The sequence below is a fragment of the Wasmannia auropunctata genome, unplaced genomic scaffold (assembly GCF_000956235.1).
Source record: "Wasmannia auropunctata unplaced genomic scaffold, wasmannia.A_1.0 LD335987.1, whole genome shotgun sequence".
Taxonomy (NCBI): domain Eukaryota; kingdom Metazoa; phylum Arthropoda; class Insecta; order Hymenoptera; family Formicidae; genus Wasmannia; species Wasmannia auropunctata.
The window spans coordinates 1581263-1598594 of record NW_012026903.1 but is presented as its reverse complement, the minus strand read 5'-3'; the positions used below and the strand labels follow the sequence as shown (position 1 = coordinate 1598594).

At 43.6% G+C, this 17332-nt stretch overlaps 1 protein-coding gene and 1 long non-coding RNA gene across 3 annotated transcripts in view; one reads left to right on the top strand and one right to left on the bottom strand.

The window, feature by feature from the left end:
• Positions 1-17332, top strand: part of LOC105454233 — a 206387-nt gene that overhangs the window by 54490 nt on the left and 134565 nt on the right. The gene's annotated exons all lie outside the window — the stretch shown is intronic.
• Positions 2847-17332, bottom strand: part of LOC105454232 (nucleolar protein 4-like) — a 67469-nt gene continuing 52983 nt past the window's right edge. For both annotated transcript variants that reach the window (XM_011696731.1, XM_011696732.1), the window contains exons 4-9: positions 13835-14166; positions 12923-13123; positions 12503-12649; positions 8152-8363; positions 7436-7614; positions 2847-6971 (exon numbers count right to left, since the gene is read on the bottom strand). In XM_011696731.1, the coding sequence (XP_011695033.1) occupies positions 6799-6971; positions 7436-7614; positions 8152-8363; positions 12503-12649; positions 12923-13123; positions 13835-14166 (1244 nt within the window). In that variant the 3' untranslated portion in view covers positions 2847-6798. The remainder of the gene's footprint in view (positions 6972-7435; positions 7615-8151; positions 8364-12502; positions 12650-12922; positions 13124-13834; positions 14167-17332) is intronic.

Here is a 17332-nt window from a genome sequence, read left to right as displayed (position 1 = left end):
TAATTTAATGATCATTTATGGACACGTTACATTTGTACAAAATTATATATTCTAATTAAATTTGTCAAAAATAACAAACTTAATGACGCGCAATTAAATCAAGCAGAGAGAATAAAAATAAAATATTACAAAAATTATCAAAAGCTATGTTTTTAATATAATAAATTGCATTAATTAATTCATAATTGAAACACCAACATATTTTTGATAAATTTTGTTCTCAATCAATTTAATAGTGACACACAAACTTCACATATTAATTAATGATATAATTTTGTTTTTAATGAGTTATATGTATCTACGTGAATATTTCGTGTGTATCTTGTATGTACAAGAATTTCTTATATTCTATTTTAATATAATTTATTATTATTATTTTATGATATTATTTTTTTAAATATTTATTTTATATGTAGCCACGTTATGTGTTTGCGATTTCGGTTGTGTCCTTCACGGTTATCATTTTACTGTCTTGAGAATCGGCCAACAGGACGAAATGTTCGCGAATTCCGAAATGCCACTCCGAACAGGATTATCCTTCGGGAGAGATGATCTTCCCGAGATCTCACCGGGTGTTCAACTTCGCTGAAGCGCGTGAGAAAGAGATTATTGCTGCAGCAAAGACATCCGTTATGGTCACGCGCACCACGCCCGGTGCAACCGAGGCCGTCGAGTGTGTTACTACATACTATTTCGCCGGTTGGTTAGGTACACGCGTGGAATACATTAAGTATAGATACGCACACGTATGTATGCGCACATATTGGTGTAGGTCTTCTTTTACACTAGCGGTGTTTGACAGCCGTAGAAAACACACTGACCCCGGCGCACTTGCGCGACGGGCCTTTTCTCTCTCGCGCGTTCCCTCCCTCTCTCTGTCTCTCTCTCTCTCTCTCTCTCTCTCTCTCTCTCTCTCTCTCTCTCTTCAGGGTTGAATACGCACACATAATGAGCAGCGTGCGAATGTTATTACTCGCTGCAACGCGATCATGTGTGAATTTTAAAACACGTTGCGCGCACGGCGTTGCCTGAGCGGCTTAATTACACAAACTTGCGGGTTGCTTGTCCTACTTCAGCAAAGTTACGAGGTCAATGGAGAATAAGGTCGATATTTTAAATAATCAATTCTCTGTTTGGCAAAGCAGAAAATGCTAACTTGCTATTGTAATAAAGAATTACATATTAAGAAATGTATTACTATAATAAGAAGGAAAAATACAGTATATGATGAATCAACTTTAAGTAGAGCGAATATTTGGAAACTTTTTAATGTGATTTTTTTCTGCATTATTTATAAAATTAAACGATCGGCGTAGGAAAAATTTTAACGTGTACACATGCGAAATATGCATTTGTACGTATGTAAAGAAGCCGTAATGTACGTATGTCCGAGCAGCTTGGCGTTCTCCTGAAACCCACGGGCCATTCGAATGCAAAGGCCTTCGTAAAGCCCATGATGCATTGTCGGCCGATAGACGTTACTCCGGAGAGCCCGGCGGAGGAAACGGCTTTACGATTCTCGGCGAGGAAACGAGCCCCCGCCAATAGCCCTCGTCCCGAGACGCACCGATCGATTTGCGTATGTGTGTGTATGTGTGTGTAAGTGCGTGTTAACGCGTGTCTCTTACGTGGGATTTTGCGCTGCTCGGTGGGACGAACTTTTGGTCAAAAGTCATTTCTCGAAAAACGATGGTGGACTGGAACGTTTGCCTAACGATCCGGCGTGTCCAGTACGGAGACCATCAAAACTCACTCGACGGATCGTGCTCGCGTGATCGCACAGATTTTATCCCGCCCGTTGTATTTCCGCGGAGCCTGTTATTACGAAGCGAAGGAATAGAAAAATTATATACAATTATATACTGCTTTTTGAAGTAACAATCTTCCGTTCGGTAATAATCTGTTACTTGCTATTAATATTCGTGAAAATTTTCAACATATTTTTCTATGTAGATTACAAGTATTTCTTGTCTTGCTGTGTTTAAACGTATTGGAAAAAAAAATGTTAATCGTAAGACCATTGGGGCGAGGCGTAACGGACGCCGCGGCCTTCCAGCGTAATCTAAGTTGCTCCGAGTAACCGGTGCCGTTTCGCAACCTCCTCGGAATCAAAGATCGCGCCGACTTTCCATTGTGCGCCCCTCAAGACCGCATTGCATTGCCGTTGATCATTTCTCACATCCACATTGCGAAATATGTGGAGTGAATTTGTTAATTAGAATGCAATATTTTGCTTTATCGCCTACTATGCTCCGGCGGTATTCTTTACTTAAACTTTAAAGGAAGAAATTGCTGTAAGGAAAATAAATGTCCGGCGATAAAATGTCGTAATTAAGTTAGATTAAAATGTCGACATTGCGCGTAATTCCCTTACATGTTGTTACGTAATTTCCTTATTTGGCGAAGTATAAAATAAAAAAACCGGCGTCCGCGCAAGATCTCTCGAAAAGGTGAATGAATAGGCGTAATAAGCCTTAAATCTTGCCACATTGTTGCGAGAAGGCAGAGTTTCATAATCCAAGCGCCAAGATCGTGATCTTGCACACCCCGGTGTTTATTCGACTTTCCATTTCGATACGCGTATACACATAATGCATATATCGGGCCGATTACTCGTCGCATTTAAGAAGCGCCGCGATTATGCATGCGCTCAGATATTTATGATCGTGCGGGCCGCGGCTTTACGGAATTTTTCGGTCGACATTAATCATGCGGAAGGAGCCAGCGGCAAAAAAAGAAAAGAAAAATAAAACGGAGAAAAAGAATATAATTTATCGAGTCGTAAATCTTGCCGGCACGTCGATGCGGGTAGGACGTTGGACAGTCAAAGAAAACAGGGTTCGAAGTATAAGTTGAATAATCGATTATATTTGGTAAAACATTTACAAGATAATAAGATTTTTTTTCATTTAACGTATGTTACATTTACAGGCAAGGCATCCTCAAGAACCGTACCAACTCTACAATAATCGTAGTAATGTGTAATGTTACTTATAAGAAAGTATGTACCATCAAATTATCGTTATCGTTACTATTTAATATTAATATTCTTTTACGGTATATTACTACTCTTAATATTTTCTTTAGGAACAAATACATATTTTTTTTTTCTTTAATCAATATACATCGATTCGCGACTATATATGAACAGTAGATCTGCACTTCCGCGTAGGCGAATTAAGGTACACGACGGATACGTTTTTATCGAACGTAGGAAAAGAAAGAAGAACAGAGTGGTGTCGCACGTTTCTTCGGTCTCCATAAATTTCTCCTCTATCTCGTCTCCTTCGTCTTTCCCTTTTCCTTTTACTCCATGTTTCGAATGTATGATAGACTCAGGTTTTTCACTTGAGGTACGAAAAAGGCAACAATTACACTAGTTTACAAGAAATTTTTGTATTATTTTGAAGTAAAATGTTTCTCATAATCTTTTGGATGCTGAAAACGATGTCGCGCAAGCCAAATTTTCGTCAGCTCGATAGATTTCCAAAACAATTTGGCTTGCGACATCGTTTTTAGTATCCAAAAAACTATGAGAAACACCTTGCTCGGTTCAAAATAATTTTTGATTGTAAACTAGTGTTATCGATGACAGGATCAATTCGATTCTTATTTGGATTCGATTCTTACTTGGTCGAAAATAATATTTACAATCAATTCTTTTCAATTAGTTCTCGAATATATGTCACGAATCCACAAATCCTAGATTCGTCGAGGTATATTATATCATATTTATTAGCAAAACGCGCAGTGAACATTATTGGTCATCGGATTCGAGGGTGAGGGAGAAACATGTGGTACGCAAAACGGAGCTCGGCCCTCGCGATGTGTGGCTACAAAGATCTGAGGGTGAATTACGTTATAAATGTACGCTAGTGATGCTAAGTGGTAAGATATGAACTTGTCAGTAACTTGCTAATATCCACGAAGAAGTTGTGATGCCTGCTTGAAACCAGAGGGGATCAGAGCGGAGATAGGTGAGCGGGGGAGGGGGGGAGATGGCTGAGCTGACTATTTATGTCGTGCATGACAGAAGCATGATCTCGTGACGACGATTGACAAATACACGGTAGAACAACGGTATCTATAGACTATTGCACTGTGTTCGATTAAAGAGACGAGTCTCCGTTTACTCTTACGGGCGAGAAAATTATATTCGCGAGGAGGGCGGCGGCGTGTGTACCATCTTCGCAAAGCATTTGGAGTTTCAAATGATTGAGGTGATAAGAATTAATTTCCAATTGACGAAACGTTTTATTCGATACTTCTCTCTCTCTCTCTCTCTCTTTCTCTCTCTCTCACTAAATTGCCGCGAACATTATTGTGATTTCGATCGACAACGACGGGCGCGCGTTTTCACCGCGCGGCAATTTGCTCGCAAACGGAAAAGGAAAATGGAAGTACGACTATTGTCGGGTCAATAAAAGTCGTGATTTCCATAAAATCTTCGATGAGCGCATGTTCAATAATCGCACATACACAAGCACACATATTCTCTCGCTCTCTCTTTCTCTCATTCTCTCTTCCTTCATATACTTTATTTCTTTAATAAAATTCTTTCTCTAAGTTTTTCTTGTCCATCCTTTTCCTTGTCTACTTTTCTGTTTGCTCTTTTCTCACATTGGAATGTTCTTCGGTGACAGTACTCGATAATCGTTCCCATAAAGATATTTCGCATTTACATATATATTTATATATATATTCTTTGTATCTAATTACTTAAGCAAATTAATTTTTCGCGATTTTTATATGCACTTTGTTTATAATGTATATAAACTATGTACAAAATAACGGCAAAAGAATTAACGAGCGGAATTTTCTTTCCGTGGAAAAATGACGTTGGAGACAGAATAAACTATTTGCATTATCTCGCGTACTACCTTCTCGCAATTCTTCAATTCGCGAACAATAATTAATGAAAATGATATATGAATCGTGATGGTAATAACAATAGATGATAATGATAATAATAAAAAAAAATAATTATATTATTATATAGCCTAGCGATAATAATGTATTAATGGTAATAAAAGAAAAAAAAGTAATGAATAAACATAATTCGAAACAGCGTGTATAGTTATCACGTAATCCACATAGTGGTGTTTAATAACTACTTTCCGTCTGATTAGTCGATGGGGAAAATGATTTCGCGCTTCCGCAAAAAAAAGCGTCGCCTGAAAGGAATAACGGAAAGAAGGAGAAGAACGCGACCCTTACGTACAACTATACATTATCCATAATAATTAGTGTTCTTTGGTAACACAATGACGCGTCCGGAGACCACGAATACGGTTGTAACGTATTGTCCGATCGTGACAAGATGGTCCCGAAATTATACTCTCGATTACTAGAAGAGCTCCTCCGCTTTTCAGAGTGACACTAACTTATCGACGCTATTGTACAGTTATCGTTAATTACTTAACTAATTAACGATATCCATCTTGTCTTACGACCTACGCACTATATACATGTGTATCCAATGCACAGAAGATGCATTATCTTTCTATATACACATATGACTGGTCGTAAAATCTTGATCCGTGATCCACCATTTACTCCAAAAATGGCGAAAAATCAATAATTTTGATAATCTCTCCAAAATTTAAATTTTTATCACGTTGTTTCTCGTATATCGAATCGCTTCTCCGAATGTGTATGTATGCACGCCACTCTCGAAGTAAATGGCGCGATTCCGCGCGCGTAAAATTAATCGAGCTTTTTCACGAGAGTAACTATACTCGTCATATATCATTTACGTCATATGTACATAACGACAACAAATAGATTAGCGAAATTACCGTCTCGTAAGAACGCACGCGACAGCTTTTCGTCGGCCGTCATCAAAACGATTAAGAATATAATTGCAGAGTAGATTTATGGAGCTCTCACGAACGGTTCTTTTTTTTTTCGAAGCTTACGAATCTGTATAGGAAAAAAAATGCAGGCGCGTCTCCCGGCCATAAAAGAAGAAGTTTCGGAACGTTTTCGTCCGTCTGTTAGAAAATACTAACACACACGCTTCCGAATGACCTGTCGTCTGATGGAAACTTCTTCCCTCTTTCGACTTTTTTTCTTACATTGCTTACGCACGCATCCTAGCTCGTCGCGCATTACCCTTTAAGCTTATCAGTAATTAAGTAAATATCTTTTTCTATGTACACCCTGTTCGAATAGTTTTCTTAAACCTAGAATTAGAAATATCGCGACGACGCGTATAATGAATTATTATGTATATCGTGGAACTCTTCTGTTTTTTTTTTGTTTTTTTTTTGGCGCTTTCAACGTTTAACAACGAATTCTCATAAAAGGTCGGACTATTCCCAGTATAAATTTTTCGTCGTGATTATAGCCTGTCGACTCTTGTCGAAAACACGCATCATACTAGTCCGAATTAATTTCTTGAATTATTCTCTCAAACTTGTTTCGTCAATTTTAAATTACGACATTTAAATCTATAAACCTCTATTATGTCACCAATTCGGGAAAACGCAGATTTCCAGTCTCGTCTTGTTGAATTGAATTGCGTTTTTATTTCGCCCAAGTGGACCGTTTTGCCGCGAAGGATAAGTCTCCGTGTGGTAGAGCCGCGAATTGCCGGCAGAGTAGCGGTACAAACGGCCTTGAAGAAACGAATCTACGCTGATACCCGACGTTACTCTCGATGCTCACACAGGCGCGCTGGGAGTGTGTACGTTGTGTGTGTGTGTGTGTGTGTGTCTATCAATACTCGCGTCGCTTTCCCGCCAATCGTTGTGACTACGAGCCAAGCTGCCGCACGCTGGCCAAATAAACGTAGCTCTATGGCTGGTGGAGCAACAGTTGCTCCAGCTCATCGGCGGATCTGAGCAGAAAGGCGGCTGATTCTCGATATCCACCTATCAGTTGCTTCACCGCGGTCAATTCCACCGAGTTTAGTTTATGGCTCAGCAGAGCGGGCTTTGGTGGGTTCTTCATGCTAAGATCCGTCGGTCCTGCAAAGGATAACATTAATTAAAAATCAGTTGCGCCAGAGAATTTTGAGGTATTCAAGCAAGTTTTATCAAGTGCATTATGAAACATTATAATGTTACAAAATAAAGTTTCATGCAAGCTGCATCGCAAATTATCAAAGAATCATTCAAATCGAAGCATTACTGCTCTTAGAAAGAAAAATAGAGCGCTGCAAATAATCCTTAAAGTTAATCTGTATAATCATTAAATTGCCAATTAGACGCGAATAAAATATCCGAAACTGAAATATAAAAAAATAACAATTTTGATCAAAACTTTTACGAGCTTTGACATTAAATACCTTTGTCGTTCTGATTACGATCAAAAGAGCGTAAGTAGTAAGAGAACAATTGGTACCAATAATCAGCTGTCGCATTATTACTGATTATTGATGTATCACCAGTATAAGCAGTATTACTTTGTGTACTTTGTATATTTTCTGTACCATTGCTTAGTAGACTCGACGTAAAACTTTGAGTCGGATATAGCCCGGCCGAGAGGGTCGGCGGTAGGGGCGTTGTGGGCCCGGCGCGTTGGAACGCTTGGCTGAAGTTGGGTCTGTACATAGTCGGTGCACCGCCACTGGCGACACCATTCACCGTCGAACTGACTATCGTCGATTGGCTGAAAAAAAAGAAAGAGAAGAGACGCAATGAGAATGAGATGCGCGTTAGCGATTCGATAAAGGTCGCGCCGATTAGCGGCTTCACGTTCCGCTTTAAGGACGCGCGCGTAAACCCGTCCGACGAGAGAGGCGTCCCCGGTGAATTTTTGTGCCATGACCTATGACCGAAGGCGAAGCCTTATCTAGAACTCGGTCGATTCCACGACGGGGATCTTAGCGCCGATAAGTAATAATCAGTTACGGTAATTCAGGCAGAAAGTAAGTTAATCGTAATCACGCCAGGCAATGTGAATATACATAATGGTAGATTTCTTTTGCAAAATAAGCAGAGTTAATGATAAATCGATACCGCCGGAAGTTTCGATGCAAAGAAAAAAAATATTTTTTCCTTTCGATCTCTTTTTGTATCAAATCGATTCGACCCCGAGTAGGCGACTAATTAAGAAACGGATAAGAGCCGCGACTTCTGTTACGTCGTCAATTCGAGAAAACACGGATTTCATCGCCTTCATCGTAAACTAGTTCGTCATACTGACCTCAAGAGACTCTTGTTGTCTGTTGTGAGCAGCTTTGACGCGGATGCGATCGACAGCGGCGTGGAGGAAATGGTGTTGTTCGGTAAGTTCGCCAAACTGGTCAACGGTGCCAGGGACGTTAACGATGCCGGTGGGGTATCCTCCCTCTTACACGGAAGTGATTTAACCGGTGTGCTCGAGAAGTGCTCCAAACTTGATCGAACGTCCGTTTGCTGCAATCGACATTATTATAAGGTAAATTGTTATACCAATCATATGTATATTTTGTTTTTCTTAATGTTTAATTTACATGCGTTGTGTATTTAATTGAAACATGTCAGAGGATATTTTTTTATGAGCGTATACGTTTTATTTTAAAGACGCAATTGTTGCAGTTTCAACAATCGTAATATAATCATTTATTAACTGAACGCCAATGATTATTGAGACGCCTCGTTTGCGCGGAATCTCCTTTTCACGAAAAGTGATTATTTTTTGTACATTTTTTAAGCATTTTTTAAGTTAAATTCTTCCTAATATCGATCGAGAATAAATTTAGTATAATTGTAAGCTAAATATAGTGTTAGGTCACATTCCAGAATTTTTTAAAATTGTTGGATATTGCGATTCCGCATATTTTCTTTCGGATATATTTAAATCTACTTAATTTCGGTTACATGTCTACTTAATATTTTCTCCTATAAAATCGCACGTTCTTAAGCTACGATACAATCGAAGAATAAAATTTGAAAACTTGCAAGTCTATCTATAGAATATCAAACAAATAACTGTTACTTTAATGTTCCTACAATTTACGCGAATTATTGAAGAGCGATGGTAAAATAACTACGCGGCCGGTCTGCTAATTGTACCTGTTGAATTTGATCGTGATCGCGCACCAGCTTGTGAACTACCGGTAGATTCTTTTTCCTCATGGCTGGACACGATCGGGAATAACCGATCTTTCGCAAGCACGTGACTAATCAGCAAACAACACGGGGCACACTATCGATCACCTTTACGAATTATCGATCATCAAGCCGCGAGGATCGTCCCGACGCGAGTTAATCGAGCCTCGATCGTACCGTCTAATCCGCGATCTCGTTATCAACGCGATCCCGATCATCGGTCGCACGATCGTATTCACCGCTATGAGCAACCGAGCGGAACAAAGCGCGCCGGGAGTTTCTTCACTTCGATTTCCTCTTCTGCTTCTTCTCTCAATCTTCTTCCACTTTTGCGTCCGCGCCCCACCCTGCCTACCAGCGCGACGTATCGATACGATAACAATAACGTCCGCGTTTACTCGAGCGAGGTTCAGAGAAGCGAGGACGTCGTTCCCGGCCGGCAGCGAGGGGAAACGGTGGAGGGGTGGAGCGAACGAGGAGGATGAGGAAAAAGTGGGTTGACACGAGGGAGGAACGTCAGGAACAAGAAGAGAGAACGTCCGGATGCGTCCGGGAACGAAACGACGAGGCGTGAGTAAGCTCACGGGAGAGGAAATTAATTCGTGGAAAGAGAGGAAGAAGAGGAGGAGGAGGGGGGGAGCAGGCATCAGAAAAGAGAAAGAAGAAGAGGACCACGGTGAGAGCGTCGAGAGGTGGTGATGTGCGTTTCCACCACAGAAACGGATGACTTGCCCGGCGAAAGAGATCGAATGAGACGCGTACAGAGGGTTGGCGAAGAGTAATAGTAGTAGTAGCAGCAGGCGGTGAAGAGGGAGGAGGAGAAGGAGGAGGATGCGAAGAGAAGAGCCGACAGATCGTGAGGAGCGCGGGAAGAGGGCTCGGGCAACGACGAGAGCACGGAGGAATGAAATCTTCGAGCGGCGTAGAACGGATGTAGGGAGGTGTTTTTATGAAAGGCCAGCAGTGTGCGTTGACGTCAATTATATAGGTGGCCACGGAGAGCAGATAGCCGCTTCTCGTCCGATGCGCACGAACCCCGGCATACGTACATGAGAAAGAGAGAGAAAGAGAAAGAGAGAGAGAGGTCTTCTCCTTAATGGGTTAGGTTTAGGTCGCCGAAGAGGTTATCGGGTCTCACTCTGTGTTTCTCCGTCTCCTTCTCGGGCAGGGATTTTCAAAGTAGATAAGTCGGACGGGAGGAGGGGAGGGAGGGACCGCGAGCGTTTCAGTTTCTCGTTTGCGTGCGAGACATGGTGAGGTAGAAAGAGTGAGAGAGAGAAAGAGGGGGGGGGGAGGAAGGGAGGGAGCGCGACGGAAAGCGGCGGCGTGTTCGCCAACTGTGAAACCCAGTGAAGGAACCAGCTGGGAGAGAGGAGAGGAAAAGGGGAGGTGGCGGAGAGGAGAAGGAGGATTAGGTGCGCCAAGCAGCGCGGAATTGGATGGCTCGGGCTACCGTCTCGTGCACCTACACGTCTCGTACCGCGCGAAATACCGAGGCGATCGGTTTACCGTTTACTCGCTTTTTCGCGCTATCTTTATTAAGGTTAACGAACTCCGGCATGCACACTGGCTATTATATAGGTGACGGACGTCAAGTTTAATCGTTGAGAAACGTTGTAGGGGATCGTTTCCAATATCACATCGAATCGCGTCCAATCGCTCTCACCCCGAGATTAGACGCCGTGACGTCAACACGAGAGCCATTTACATATTCGCGAGATTAACGCTGATTTCTGCTTTTTCCGGCTTGGCATTGGGTGAAATTTTTAAGAATCAATTCCGATTCTCGTCGATGGAATCTCTCGCGACGGTGATTTTTCGGCGCCGAGGCACTTCGGGATACGAGAGACCGTCCGCTTCACGCAACTGATGTAACGTACCGTAAAATTTACGGATACGCGAGACTAATCGCACAACATCGGCGCGTTCTCTTCTCGGTGCGCGTGAAAGCGCGCGCATCAGTCGCGACGGCATAAAAGTCCATGGTCTTTTTTTCCTTCCTCTTCCTCTCCCGCGCGCCACACTCTTTTTACCGCGCTCCGCCACCAACCACTTCCAAGAGTATATTTTCAGTGTCTTCCGTTCCGCACGCGCGCGAGGCGTTTTCACGAGGTCGAAGGCTGCTTATGCCGCCGGCCCTCCGTGGTGCGCGTTCTGTGTGCGCGAGGTTGCATCAGAGTGGGAGAGGTGCGCGACCCGCGGGTTATCACTGGCCTCTCTCGCGGGTACCTATATCACAATCCTAGCTCTCCCGTCCACGTATATGTATCTCGCTGCCGTTGGCGTTGCGCAGGAGACAGCTCGTCGAATTTTCACGATAATGTAGTGCGAGACCATGACGTTCGCTCGCAAATCGGAAATCTCATTCGTTCTCCTTCCGTTCACACTTCCTTTTCTATCTTTAAAATCATCTTTTCGTTTCCTGTGCGACACATTTATCGCCTTATTCTAAAATTTCTGTTCGTTTCATATTTTCAAATTATTTAATTTTTTTATACCCATTGGCAAAATTAGCAGCCCTTAGAATAGATAATACTAAGTATATTAAATAAATGACAAGAAATGAAGGTAAAATGTTCATTTCAATAATAAATGAAAATGTGAAGAAATAAAATTGAAATGCATAAAATTGATAGTATGGAATGTGTAAATGCGTTAAGGGACAATTAGAAGCGTAGTCCCTTTTATACGAAGATGAGGGCCGATCGAAATACCAGAAAATTATTTATCGGTATTCGTATGTTGTTTGTGTTTGTACACGCGTTTGCCGCGTGATACGCATCCATCATCGCCACATGTTTGTGGATAAAACAGCGACACCAAGAACAAATAATGAAGATGATGCTTTTTTATGAGTTAGAATTTTATTAACTCGTTCATTTAACTATTTAGTTATCTTATGTTATCCGCTGTCCTTTTTTGTAAAAAGTATTTGTATGGCCTCCAATTCGTTTTATTTTGATTTCGACACCATGGCAAGTATTTTATCTAGTTTTTCTTCTAATTCTACTCTCGCGCCTATTTCTATTTACTGCCTTAAGTTATCGCTTCACATATTTTAGTTTATGATTCATAAGCGTATCGCGCAAACATCCGCGAGTTGTCATCTAAAAATTGCCTGATTAATGAATCCGGTCGTCGACGAGAGAGCGCTCGAAGGTTATGCACGTGTGTAGCATCTAACGCTCGGGCATGCCGAATGATATTTAAAAAAAAAACGTCCGTGAAGACACGTGTGCGAGCTTCATCGCGGTAGTAGTAATAAGGAGTTTTAAAACGATCGACGATACATTTCGATGAGACATGTCGCGTCGTCGTTGTTCGCGTGCCAGAGACCGAGAAGTTTAAATTGCAACACTTACTAGCCAAAATGATGGTGTAGGACAGTTTCGTCGGCGTAACTTTGCTCGATAAAGTCTCTCTACGTGTGTCCTTGCTCTTCTTCGCATGTAATTAATACTCACCGTTGCGGCAGGAAGAGTTGGCATGGGCTGCGACACAGGTTCCATACCGATTCTCATACGTTTCGCATTTTCGCTCTCGTTTTCGCAAGCAGTTGCCAGAATCTGCTCGGCCTGCACGGAGGTCAAGTGCGCCGGTGTGGGTCTGGCCTGAAAAAAGAAATGCCTACGTCACATCCGCCGATTCGTCCGCCGCGTACCGAACTTGACTCACGCCACGAGAATGCACGAGCTTTCATGTACAAAGTTCCAAGCGGATAGTTCGAGACTTTAATCGAGGAAGTAGCAGATCCGAGAATCTCGAAAAAGACGCGACTTTAAAATTCACGTAATTGCGATTTTCAACATGAAAATATGTCAAGAGTTGAACGACTTGGAAATTAATTGACTGCTATCTGGAACGCTGATTGATAGAAAACTTACGGGGTCCCATGAACCGTCCCTGCCGCGCTTGTTTCTTCGACAGCTCTTCAGGTACGTTCGAATCCTTTTCCTGGCCCTCTCGGCGAACTCAGGAAATTGTCTTGTGCAACTATCGATGATCGCCTGTATCTTTTCCTTCGGCTGCTTTGAGATCGGCACGATGCGATCCAGGTTCTCGTCGACAAACAGCCTCACGAACATCTGCCGCAGGACAACGGCCACGTTAGTGAAGTGAATTAAGCAGGGAGTTGGTACGCGAGTCTCGCTAACCGCTCAAGGAATTAAGAATTTAGTGGCGGTGGGGGCGCAACACCGGGACTCTATTAAACTAATTGTAATTAATTAAGGAGCTAGCTGCCGCAACAGCGGCAGCCGCCGCGAAACTACGACCGCTTGGCTTTCACGCGCGGGGAAACCGGGCACAAAAAGAGATATATGAGAAACGGGAAATGAGGGGAGGGAGGGAGAAAAAACTCAGAGAGAAACGGCATGCCTGTTTCCCTATGACTCGGCCTCTCTGGCGCAACCGTTCATAAAACTTTACGATAATTAGGGTTTTTCGGGAAGGTCCAACGCGCGCCGCCAATATGCTGACGGCCTTAACTTCTCCGCCCGAGCTCCGTTACCCGTTTTCTTCTCCCCTTTAACGGCCCTTTCCCCTGTCCGTGGCGTGAACGACGCTTTTCTTGTAACGACAGTTGCATAAAGCAATCAGTTGGACCGCGATTGCGCAGCTCGTAGTTCGATTACCGTTATACATTTTGATCCATCGAGTTCGTGTAGGGTAATTATCGCTAATTGTCGTTTAATTATTTTTTAGATTTTCGATTCAACACATTTCACCTAAGTATACACCTAAAGATTGAAAAAACAAATTTTATAGTCACGTAATTGAATCACGTATATGCTTACGTTGAACGCCTTGAGACGTTCCGGATCGTGATGTCTTGGATCCAGTCCCTCGTCCGCGTCTATATCATCGTCATCCTCGTCTTCCTTATTGCCACTACTGCTGGTCTCATCGTGAACGCTTCCCGTCCCCTCGCCGCCGGGCGGACTGGACTCACGATCGCGATCCGACCGCGAGGGCGTTGCCGACGATGCTGGTGGCGGTGTCTTCTTGAAAGTCAAGTTGGTGTAAGTCGCCCACAAGGAAGCCATGTCTTCACTACTCGCTATGGCGCTCAGATTCGGAATGGTTCCCGGCGGCATGTCCACCAATTCCGAAGAGCCGTTTCGGGAATCTGCGGAGGAAGCGAGCATTTCGTAATGGTTTTAGGTTTAGCACATACTTCTCGAAGTCGGAAGTCTAAATTCTTGTAATTCTCAATCAACGAGGCACGAATTGGTATAGGTATAATTAACGTTTTAATAACGGTAATGGTAATAATTAATTATTATTATTTAAATCTCATTTATTGAAATGGACATTATTAGTATTATTAGCATCAATAATGATCGTAATATGAACAATGGCATTTTTAATAATTACTACTAATTAATAACGCAAATTTGGTGATAGAAACACTTTGCATTCGCGATCGGTAATTATCTGGTAAAAGGGGAACCTTCCATCGACAGGAAAATAATAACGTTCTCGTTGAATGCCCGTCGTGCCGACGATGATTAGATCGCCACCTCGCGCGCTGTTTCGATTTATGAATAGAGAACGTTGCGGTTGGAACAAAAGGAGGGAATACTTTTTTCCCTTCCCACGCCATGGCCAGGCGAGGAGCCGGTCATGTACGGCCGACTAGACACACGACTAGTAGCGAGCGAGAGAGAGAGAGAGGCATGTGGGTGGTATTTATCCCGTGAATATAATAACGATAAACGCGGTGTACGTTCGGCTCGCGTGACGACACTGATTAGGGATGATCGACCAACAGAGGGGTAGCATTTCCTAAACGACTCCCTAGCCTTATACCCGCGAGCGTGTTATTGCCGATATCAACTGTTGAATTTCGGTACGTGAACTCGATCGTGAATCCGATAACGGTCACGTTCGTCGCTCGCGAAAAATCGCTGGGCTTCCTTTAGGCGATTTTTCGGTCTGTAACGATATTACAGATTGGATACCTGATAAATAATGATTACATAATAAAGTCGGCGAGAAAATATAATATTGAGATAAATATAAAATTGTTGACAGATAGCCAGAATCAGGTAATTAAATTAAATTAAATTTAACTTGACGCTCTATCTTCGTTAAGAAATCCCACTTGGCTACTGTACTTCACTTTTTGGATCGTAGCCTCAATTAAGATATAAGTACAGCAGTATTAGTGCGATGCATGTATATCTCTCGTGAACATGATTAAAGAGTATATAACCTTGACTTCGAACTTTTTCTGATCGGTACGTGTATGATATTCCGTTACTCCAACTGGATTACAATCATTTTCAGAATTAATTTCACCGTATTAAAATCCTTGCGAAAGTCTTCGGAAATAAAATTGTTGTCGACGTTTCTCGTGTTGGCAAATCTTCGAGGCAGGCAAGATTGCGTCGGGGACCCTCTCTCTGGAGGGCAGAATGAAACTTAGCATGTCAATTGTGTCGACGACACTAAGATTGGACCATCATTCCGGCCGGCTGTTGTATAGACCGTGTTTCTTCTCTACAATAATAACGGCGACCCGTTCTCAAAACCCGTAATAAGCCTCGATAGCGTGTGCAAGGTGTTAAAAGGCGGCGCGGTCTTCTACCGTCACAATCCCAGGAGAGAGAGAACGTACGGTAAAGGTGCTTTCACGAGGAGGATGTCGATGGGGACAGGTACGGAGTCGTGGCCGCCGAGAGACTCCACGTACGAAGAAGTGTATGGATTATCGGCAGGGAGTGCCGCAGGGGGATCGTAAAGAGGCTAGCGGAGCCTCGCGGACCTCTCTTCCACCTGGGAACCTCTCCTTGGTTCCCGATTATAAAAAAAGGGACAGGTTTGCGGCTGCCGTTTCGTACAATCACGCGTCAACGACACAGGAATGTCCGGGCCGTATAAAGCCATCCGGGCAAGTTCGCCGTTAATTTTCTACACGCTACTCGAATTACCCTTCTCATAAATATGCAAGGCCCCATGTATAGCATATTTCGATTTTTATAATAAATATAAAATGTGTATTAAAAAGGAAATTTCAATTATGTTTTAAACGATCGATAGAGGAAGATGATGACATGTTTTGTAAAGATGATCTAAATGTTATTTCTATATGGCTCATTATTAATGTCTTGATCGAAAATCCGATACATTTAGAAAAATAATTACAAAATAAGAAATGTCTCGGAACGATTGATGAGATACGGTTATGAAATGTGTTTGTTTTCCGATGATGCGCGACCAGTTTCGACCGGGCGCGCGCATTGCACGCTCTCCAGATCTCTCTACTTCGCCTTCGCTGTGTGTGCGCGAAGTAATCTGCATTCTGGAATCGAATTCTTCCGAGCGTAGTTTCCAAGACGCCACTCCGCCGTCGAGGTGAACGCGGTTGCAAGGCAACGTCCTGGAACATTTGCATCGTCGAGGGGGCAACTTTCCGCCGGGCGCTTCAACTTCCCCCGCGCGCGGAAGACGCAAAAGTCTATCTGGGCGCAGCTATCTCGGACGCTCGAACGGGCGCTCGATCCTGATTCCACGAGTTGTTCAACGATCGCAACGCATCTTTCTAGGAGGATTCCGGTAGAACCAGTAACTGAACGCACGAGCGGGCGACCTAGGAAACTGGACCCTCGTCCAGGAGGCGTGCTGGCGCGGAGGCACCGTACGTTTCTTTCCTCTTTTCTCTGCCTCTCCCTCTCTCCCTCCTTTCCCCGTCTTTCTCTTACCGTCTCTCTCGCGGTCCCACCGGCCCTGGAGGTTGCTGCACTTCGATTCTCACACGCACACGCGCGCGTGCGGTACGTGTGGTACGCGCGGCGGTTATGGAAAAAAATTACGCGTGCGTACATACGTATACATGTACGTATATGTGAGTATGTGTACGTGCGCAACACTCTCTAGGAGGGTACGGCATCGCCACGCAGCGAGAGAGGGTTCTCGGCCTGCGGCGAGCGTATGCCGGGTACCGTCGCGCCGGCAAGAGTAGTTGGAGAAGGTAGGGAACGCAGCACGCACATAAGCGAAGCTGGACGCACGACTAGACTGCCCGCACGGGCTAGAAAGCCGGTTACCAATCCCAATCCCACACCATCCAGCACACCGTTTCTGAGCTCGCCTCTTGGCCGCTGGCTTGAACCTGAAATGAGTCGACGGCGGCGGCGGCGGCGACGGCGTCGGCCGGCGCCCCACCCGGCAGTTCGTCTTCCTCCCTGGTTCATTCCCTCGACCTCGCGTTCCCGCAAAGGGAAACTAATACCCCGGCCCCTACGACCACACCAGGCACTTCCTCTTTTTCTAGGCGGCTCGCTGTGTGC